This window comes from Lolium perenne, chromosome 4, assembly GCF_019359855.2.
Source record: "Lolium perenne isolate Kyuss_39 chromosome 4, Kyuss_2.0, whole genome shotgun sequence".
In the NCBI taxonomy this organism is placed as follows: domain Eukaryota; kingdom Viridiplantae; phylum Streptophyta; class Magnoliopsida; order Poales; family Poaceae; genus Lolium; species Lolium perenne.
Window position 1 is genome coordinate 345,588,602 of NC_067247.2, and position 8,099 is coordinate 345,596,700.

Sequence of the window (8,099 nt, forward strand, 5' to 3'; positions counted from 1 at the left end):
CTCGTCACAATATGCCATACGTTGCTTGTTCTGTGTCCATTATATACATCGATCATCTACTTGAATGATCCGATGCAATTGAAACAAATCTTTTAACTTCTGCTTTCTGTTTTTCCTATGGTCGCAGTCCACATTCCCATCCCGGCGGTGTTCCACGACCTATGGTATCGTCGCGGTGTTGCGATGTCGTCCCTCCAGCAGCAGCAGGCCATGGCCGCTAGAGCGCCCGCCACTGCTCCGTCGAAGCCGCCGGTGCCGACACCCACGTTTCCATCAGCAGTTCCGCCCGTCCTGTCTGTGCCGCCCACCGCCGCTCCATCGTCCAACGCGCCCACGCAGATGCCCGCCTTCCCGTCGAGCGCGCCGGCACTGGCGCCGATGATGGCCATGCCGCCCGTGCAGGCGCCTTCCCGCGGCCCTGTGGCGGCGCCCGTACCGGCGTCATCTCCCATGCCCGCCGCTCGTGTCCTGTCGGTGCCGCCAACTGCCGCGCCGGCTCTTGCCCCTTGGATGGCTGCGCCTGCACCGAGATCGAGCGCGCCAGCGCCGATGCCCGCGCTGCCGACTACGCCAGGTATGTTTGATGATGGTGCGGCCCTTGTGAACATATTTTTTTTCTTGTCGAACGATCTGGGTAGCGTGCGATTGGTTTGGACGACTGTGCTGAAGCATTGACTGAAATGGCCCGGCCCATTTAGGATTCACTTTTCGTTTTTTTTTTATCTATGCTTACTAAAGTTTTTTTAAATAAAAAATCCAACATGTAAAACCCTAGGACCTTATATTTCAACTGATTTCCTGATTGTTATGCAGGTGCAGCTCCTAGCGCTCAACCCCCTGCGTCGTCCCAACCCAAACCTGGTACGTCCTTGTCATGTCTTCTGTTTCCATTTACATCTTCGTTTCTAGTATGCTAGCTCTGAAAGATAACCAAAAAGCAGATATAAAAAATTCCTGAACACTGTTATTTTCAATTTCCATACTCGAAATCAAGAATTCGCATCGCTGACGCCTAGTGCAAAATGATGCTTTGCAGCTCCAGTGCTCCCGTTGCCAACAACTCCAGCGCCGGTCGCCACGCTGCCCGCCACCGTTACCTCTCCTTCGCCTGCATCAACGCCGGCAAGCACCCCGACAGCCACCGCACCGACGGCATCTGCAGCTAGTTTCGTTGCTCCCATGGGAGCCATGGTGGTTGGCGCGGCTCTTGCCGTTGCACTATTTTAGGCTCTTCTAGTTTCTGTTAGCTTAGCTGATTCAGTTGGTAGTTAGCCTTGCGCCCTTGCCAGGAGAGATACACTGAAGTATAGTTCTTGTTATCGACAATAGAAACTTTTTACGGGAAGTTATTATTTTGGTTGTACTCCGCTACGTGTGTTCGTCTCAGACTTTACACAAGAAAAGTGAACGCCTCGTTCACAATCAAACCATCTGTTGCTTTTCCTTTTCAAATTTTACAATTGCTCTGAACATGTTGGTGGTGGATGTTTTAGTTTGCGGCTAGCGTGCTTGCTTTGCCATGACGTGAGCAATTCGACGCGGCAGCGTAAGCAACCATTAGTACACAACTCCACATAGACGCATGACTTTGTGTTCAGACTCTTAAAGAGATTTGATGATCATGTTCATATCGGTGTTGGTAACAGAGGTCTAGATGTGTGCCACACTGCCACCACAGAGGATTAGCAATTCGCATCGTTCTTTTTCTGGTCCCCATATTCGAAAAAGTATCCGGAATCCACTCGCCCGTGCGATCGTGCGCGCGCGGGCGGTTTCTTTTCTCCCGTGCCGCCGCCCACCCACGCCCACCGATGCTGAATCTGACCGACCTACGGCGGCGGTGTCCTCATTTTGATCCTGACAATATGGATTTCATGTCCTGGCGAATGCTACTCGAGGATTACGAGCAGCTCTTGTCATGACACGATTCCGTTGCTCAACAAAAGCTGGGCCTACCGGAATAACCGGCTTCTTGACGATCCGCTCGGTTTGCTAGCTCATCATTTTGGGCACTTCGGAAAAGGGAATAGATGCCGAATCGAAGCCGCCCTTTCACTAGCTTGTATCGCCAGCTCGCTAGCTGCACTTTACTCTGTTCTGATTGTTGCTCGGGTTCAAACGATACGCTGATCCTGCAAGGGCTACTGATGCCATGGATTTCTCTACCATTTCTCAACTGTACGCAGGATTCAGTGAGAAAGAATTGCCAATTGTCCCAGGGAGGTAAAGCTAGGATGAGTAATGAGTTTCATTTCTGTCCATGTTCAGTGCCAGCACAGTGTATGTTACACCAACCAAACTTCCCACTAGCGTGGTGCATGCGGTGGCGGCAGTCCATCACAACATAAGACGCCCTCAAAACACCCTCCACTCTTATCATCCTCACACCACCATTCAGACCCAACCACAAGTTCTAAAACTAGCAGTGTTCATCCTCACAGCATTGTAGAATTTGTAGTACACCGAAGGCTAGCAAGAATGGCAGCTAAGTCCAGCACGGGCACGGCATGGCCATCGCTGCTGCTTCTGTCGGCGCTAGCCGCAGTACTGGCGCACGTCGACGGCGCAACCGGCGGCAGCGTGGCCGCGCCGGCGCCGGCCGTGGACTGCAGCGACGCCCTGATCAGCCTGGTGGGCTGCCTGAGCTACGTGCAGGAGGGGAGCACGGTGGCGACGCCGGAGAAGTCATGCTGCTCGGGGCTCAAGGACGTGGTCAAGAAGGAGGTGGCCTGCCTCTGCCAGGCGTTCCAGGGCGGCCAGGACTACGGCGTCGCCCTCAACATGACCAAGGCCCTGCAGCTGCCCGCCGCATGCAAGGTCAAGACGCCTCCCTTCAGCAAGTGCCACAGTAAGTCTTGTCTCTTTTTTGTTTTCTGTCTCCTCTCTGATGGATCATGCACTGGTATCCGTTTGGAACTTGATGCTTTAAGGAGTACATATAAATATATGTGGAGAATTTCTGTACATGAAATGTGGCCAAGTATCTTTGCAACTTGATGTTTGTTCCGAAGTGCTGTTTTTTCTGAAGCAGAAGTGCTGTATACTGCTAGTTGTTTTTCTGAAACAATTGCTGTTGTGCGGTGTTTGTTTGATAGTTCAGCAAACTGATGGAATTATATTCTAACGATCTCCCTCTTCCGTCGTTGCAGTTTCCATTCCTGGCGGGGCTCCAGGTTTGAGCAACAGAACATAATGGTTTCTCTTTTTTTTTCTAAAATCTTCCGCAACTGTTTGTATTGATTATTTTGTTGCCATTATTCCAGCACCTGCACCGTCTTCCGGGGCACCCTTCTTCGGGGGATCGCCGTCGTCTTCGACGGCACCTTCAGCAACATCACCGGCCGGAACTGGAAGCGACTCCAGCGCTCGAGCTCCGTCCCCATCAGCTTCCGCTGCATCCACCTTCCCCGCTTCGGCAAACGTCCTCCTAGCCGCAGCAACTGTTGCTGCGACTCTGCTCGTGTAAGCTGGGCGCGCCTGTAATTCTGTAAACCTGTTGGCGCGACCATCTCTGCTATACCTGCCTGAGACGTCTGAGAAAGCAAACCAAGCATTGGTTTGCTGCCTGTACCTAGATGTATCTTTGTTTGAGAGTTTTCATTCTATTTATACACGTTTGAATGAGTGTTCTTCCTCGTGAACTTCCCCTTGCATCATTTTTACGATTGGGCATCTTAACTTCTGACGGCCAGAAAGGCAGAACACGGTGTAAACAGCAACAACGGCTCATTCAGAAAAGAGAGAACAGCACGGCTCGCAACTTGCTGCGGCCATGGCCGCGAGACGGAAGAAAATTACAACTTATCAATGGTCTATAGTTCAGATTTCCGAACAATGGACACAACAACTGTTACATCATCCAACTTGCCCCCAGAGTAACCCAGGTACCCTTCGTAGAGCGCCGCGTCTGAGAACGGGCTCTTTCCGGATCCGGACCTGCCCACTTCCTTTGCTCTAGCTGCAAGGAGCTCGGCAATCTCCTGCAGAAAGTTACGCATAACGAACATGTCAGGATAATTCTTGGCTGACTATTTTCTGGAGGTGGGTTCATTAGTCTATGTTCTTTCTAGAAAGAAGAGTTGATTGGGTTCTGACCGTAGGCTTGAGGTCAGCTTCTAGAGATTTCGAGACAACGGCTGCCACCTCGTGGTCATAGACGTTGTCGAACAGACCATCAGATGCTGTTACAAAGACATCACCTTCTTGTACATCGATAGCGTAGTTCTGTGAATAAAGGAAGAAAAATTGCATGTATTAAAATCTGAGAAAGCTCAAAAGAAGAAACTGATAACAGAATATTGGCGGCATCAAGTGCTGTGTCACCTGTACAAGTCTTGAAGGATCAACACCGTTTTCAATTTGCAACGGGAAATTGAAACCATAAGTCATTGGCTTCGTTTGTGTGTGGACTTGTCCATTTCTTATCACCAGTAATCCAGAATCGCCGATGTTGGATACATGAAGGACCTGTCACATCAATGAGTCAATAAGAAAACCTACATTTACAATTATCCAGAATCGCCGATGTTGGATACATGAAGGACAAGAAGTATGAAAGAAAGGCATGCAAAATCTTGAAGAAAGAACATACCTGCCCATCAAAGTGAGCAACCAAAACAGTGGAAGAACCGGGGGACCGTGCTTCCTCGGCAGCCATAGCAAGGACTTCCTCCGTTCTCATCTCTCGTGCCCCTTGATTCTCCATAACAATTTTTTTGGAACTATCCATTAGCTCTTTCGCATATAAACCTGCGTTGATTCCTGAGGACAGAAGTCACATGTACAATTGTAAGTGATCATATTCCTGAGAATAAAAGAGTATGAAGGAAATAAATCATATATTATCTTAACTTAATGAACCTAAAGATGGCTAATAAATTAGCTCTGGACATCTTAAATGCCCTGATGGTAACTGCTAGCTAACAAACACTTTTTCAGGAGTGAACACAATTATAAAAACAAGGTATGTAAGGGCAATTCGTACACCTAGGTGTTTGAAATGTTCACAAGATTACACAACAAAAGTCCAGCTGAGAAATATAATTTACCTTCAAATGACCACTGACCAACTCCATCTGCTACGCCAAACCAGCCGTCGCAAGCTACAAAATAAGCATCCTCACCACCTGTCAGCACCTGTTTTTCAACAAATGTCACTGTCAGAGAGAGATTCTAGAGAAATGCAGAGTTAACTTCATGCGATTACCGCAGGTAAAAGATGGAGAGTAAACATTCCGCCCTGGATACTGGACAGTATCTAACATAAACACATAAATGGAACTCGTTGATGCAGCTACAACTGTGTATATGTTTGACAGAGGCCTAGAGTTGTTATTTCGATCATTTTGTAGGCATTCTAATATCTAGGAGCTATAGATGATAGTAGTTAATAAGCTGGAGTAAGGAGCAAACACATTAAGTCAGGCATGAGATATTATCATTTCCTTTAGAAACATCAAGCAATAACGTGAACTTGGCGAGAAAAGCAAACATATGAACTGTGAAGAATAAAAACTTCACAAGGAACCGCAGTTATCACAAAATGCGTTATTGGGTAATTTTGTACTGAACTGAAGCTTAAATTTCGATAAGTAAAGGAGGAAGCCCCTGAACTCTGCAACTGGACTTCTTTTGTTCTTTACATTAAACTGCAAACATTGCAGGACTTTGCCTAGCAGTACGTTGAGAGGAGAATCAACGAGATCTAATGGAACTATTGGGACAGAGTAAGTTTAGTTTGATGTGACTGAAAAGAACAACCATTACCTTTGAAGGATGAGGTAACATGGCTGCACCTGAAGCCAACACAAGTTTTGATACTGCTACAGAATCCATCCTGCATATGAATTAAGCATGCCAACATGATTAAATCATCTTTCAATCTTCACAGAATAGAAAGGAAAATGAGAAAACAATGAGGAACATCCAACTTTAATAGGGAATACAGTACAGCCCAAACCTTACTTGAATAACCCAATGCATGTGTGCAAGCAGATCAAGCTATAAGAAGGCAACCTAAATGTAAGGTGCAACGCTGTAAATCAGAATAATACCTATCAGAGCTCTTCACCCCTGAAGCCACCTCACATGTAACTTCTTCCTACAAAAGGAAAAAAACAGAAGTAAATATCAACCGCTATGCCAAAGAAATCTGCGGTATATATTCATCATATAAGAGCACAAGCTTGGTTTATAAAGAAGGCTGCAGTTTTTTGAGAAAGTTAATGTTAATTTGTCGGAAATCACCATATGTAGTTAATTTGTCAAAACAGGGGTCCATCCTTAACAATTCACATAGCATATAATTTCTTCAGTTAGTTGAACAGAGTATCCTTTAGTACAAGCTTTGGTCCCTATCATCATATGAGAACAGCATAACCAAGTAACTACAAGCTGTTGAATTTCCGTCAAGCAATTAATGGAAAGGGGGCTAGCCAAGTTAGAAAAGTAACTAGAATCCGATACTAAATATAATCACAAGAGCAGAGTACCAAATAAAAGCAAATTGACAACCAAAACAGGAAACATTGCCGCCTTGAGCCTAACTGTATATGGTGTTTCAAGGAATGGCATAGCGACGTACAACAAAAAAGCACTCCTACCTAGCTCAGAGAAGTTTGCACGGAAGACATACCATGCGCGGGACGTGGACACCACCATTATATCCACCAGCGTCGTGATCCTCAACACTAGAGCTGCTGGACTCCGTCTCCACGTCGGTATCAGAGTCCTGCGTGGTTGAGCCGTCCGAGACTTCAGAGTCATCCAAGCTCGTCTCCATCGTGTCCACTCCTTCCTGAACCGGCGCGGTGGCGCCATCCGAGGCCTCAAACCCTGTCGCCGCCCCTCCGTCACACGAAACGCCGGCCATGTCCGTGTCCCCATCGACGGCGCCGCCACCAGCACGCAACTCCAGTTCCGATTCCCCCTGGATAAGGCCATTCCGGCCATCCAAATCACCTTTCCACGCACTTCCGAGGCCACGGCTCGCGTGCTCGTCGTCAGAGAATCCCGCGGCTGCAGGCGTTGGCTGTTCGTGCGCCTCTCGTGCTTGGCCTCGGGAACCGCTCGTCTCTGCCGCGGAGGAGGAACCGCAAGTGGTGTCCGGATTCGAAGTGGCGTCTGATGGGGACGACTTGACTGGTGAAGGGATATGGCTGACTGCGCCAGCAGCTTCGTCGGAGCCTGAACTCCCGCAATCCGAGTTCTGTTCGTCGGCGCCTGGGCCTTCTGCCGGCTCGCGGCTCCCGGCCCGGCAATCCGGAACCTCCGCCGCGGCGGCGCCGGTGTGCTCGGAGCCTCCAGGCAGCTCCTTGTCGCCCTCTACATAAATATACGAAATAAAACTTTAGAACGAAACAGAGGTTATCGTCGATCCGTGGCGCCAGTCGAAAGATGATGTCTTGTTACCGGCGGCGGGGCGGAAGTCCAGGGCCGCGCGGGGAGGAGCAGGCGCGGGCTCTGGGGCCCCGATGACGCCGGCGGCAGCAGGGACCTCGGCCATGGCTCCACTCGACGGCTTGGGGCTCGGAATCAAGAGAGGGGGGGAAGGTCCGGCAGGGGATCAGCCGCGGGCGAGCTCGCTAGGGACCGGCGTTCTTGAAATGGCAGTGGGGATTGGGGATATGGGAGAAAGGTTAATGGTGAGAGAAGGCAGCTTTCGTCTGAGGTTTTAAGGTGGTGTGTCTCCCGGGGCGGTGGCGGGGGCGCGGTGCTCGACGGCCGGACGGCGTCGTTTTCTAGGGAGGGAGGCTCCTCCTCGGCTCGGCCTTTGGTACGGTGGGGTTTTCCGCGTGTTTTCTTGCTTAGTTTTCCCCGTCGCTCTCGCCGTTTGTCCCTTTACGACAGAGCACCTCCCGGAAGTTTGTATTTCTTGTATTTGCTGCGTGCGCGAGTACTGTACATCCGTGCAACCGATCGAGGCTTTGCTTCTCGATGATGGTTTTGTCATGCTGGTTGGGTTCCCACGAACAATGGCTAAATTGCTTGCTTGGGTGTCAAAACGTTGGCACTAACAGTAGGTGAGGAGCGGCTATCACTTAATCTTTGGGTCTTTTTTATTCCATTGGTCAAAAGAACAAGGAAAATTTGAAGATGGT

The 8,099-nt window shown here is 49.2% G+C and overlaps 3 protein-coding genes across 3 annotated transcripts; 2 read left to right on the forward strand and 1 right to left on the reverse strand.

Annotated features, from left to right (window-relative positions):
- Nucleotides 1-210: 210 nt before the first annotated feature.
- Nucleotides 211-1,427, forward strand: LOC127348019 (uncharacterized). Its single transcript, XM_051374137.1, has 3 exons — nt 211-574; nt 814-861; nt 1,037-1,427. The coding sequence occupies exons 1-3, from the start codon at nt 211-213 to the stop codon at nt 1,225-1,227; spliced, it is 603 nt and encodes a 200-aa protein (XP_051230097.1). The 3' UTR covers nt 1,228-1,427.
- Nucleotides 1,428-2,460: 1,033 nt separating this feature from the next.
- Nucleotides 2,461-3,605, forward strand: LOC127297074 (non-specific lipid transfer protein GPI-anchored 31). The gene is made up of 3 exons (XM_051327328.1): nt 2,461-2,848; nt 3,150-3,173; nt 3,264-3,605. Exons 1-3 carry the CDS (start codon nt 2,479-2,481, stop codon nt 3,464-3,466), a joined length of 597 nt encoding a protein of 198 aa, XP_051183288.1. The 5' UTR covers nt 2,461-2,478; the 3' UTR covers nt 3,467-3,605.
- Nucleotides 3,606-3,709: 104 nt separating this feature from the next.
- Nucleotides 3,710-7,777, reverse strand: LOC127297073 (probable protein phosphatase 2C BIPP2C1). Its single transcript, XM_051327327.2, has 9 exons — nt 7,411-7,777; nt 6,635-7,323; nt 6,054-6,100; nt 5,767-5,836; nt 5,049-5,136; nt 4,592-4,761; nt 4,324-4,467; nt 4,096-4,224; nt 3,710-3,980 (listed from the first exon to the last, which is right to left on the reverse strand). The coding sequence occupies exons 1-9, from the start codon at nt 7,502-7,504 to the stop codon at nt 3,813-3,815; spliced, it is 1,599 nt and encodes a 532-aa protein (XP_051183287.1). The 5' UTR covers nt 7,505-7,777; the 3' UTR covers nt 3,710-3,812.
- Between the last annotated feature and the right edge of the window lie 322 nt (nt 7,778-8,099).

What these genes read in the sequence shown, in the direction of transcription:
- LOC127348019 (XM_051374137.1), top strand. Translation starts at nt 211, where the DNA reads ATGGCCGCTAGAGCGCCCGCCACTGCTCCGTCGAAGCCGCCGGTGCCG. An exon ending in CGCGCTGCCGACTACGCCAG is followed by an intron (nt 575 to 813) that starts GTATGTTTGATG and finishes ATTGTTATGCAG; the next exon opens with GTGCAGCTCCTAGCGCTCAA. An exon ending in GTCGTCCCAACCCAAACCTG is followed by an intron (nt 862 to 1,036) that starts GTACGTCCTTGT and finishes GATGCTTTGCAG; the next exon opens with CTCCAGTGCTCCCGTTGCCA.
- LOC127297074 (XM_051327328.1), top strand. Translation starts at nt 2,479, where the DNA reads ATGGCAGCTAAGTCCAGCACGGGCACGGCATGGCCATCGCTGCTGCTT. An exon ending in TCCCTTCAGCAAGTGCCACA is followed by an intron (nt 2,849 to 3,149) that starts GTAAGTCTTGTC and finishes CCGTCGTTGCAG; the next exon opens with TTTCCATTCCTGGCGGGGCT. An exon ending in CATTCCTGGCGGGGCTCCAG is followed by an intron (nt 3,174 to 3,263) that starts GTTTGAGCAACA and finishes CCATTATTCCAG; the next exon opens with CACCTGCACCGTCTTCCGGG.
- LOC127297073 (XM_051327327.2), bottom strand. Translation starts at nt 7,504, where the DNA reads ATGGCCGAGGTCCCTGCTGCCGCCGGCGTCATCGGGGCCCCAGAGCCC. An exon ending in GGACTTCCGCCCCGCCGCCG is followed by an intron (nt 7,324 to 7,410) that starts GTAACAAGACAT and finishes ATATTTATGTAG; the next exon opens with AGGGCGACAAGGAGCTGCCT. An exon ending in TGGTCAGTGGTCATTTGAAG is followed by an intron (nt 4,762 to 5,048) that starts GTAAATTATATT and finishes TTCTGTCCTCAG; the next exon opens with GAATCAACGCAGGTTTATAT.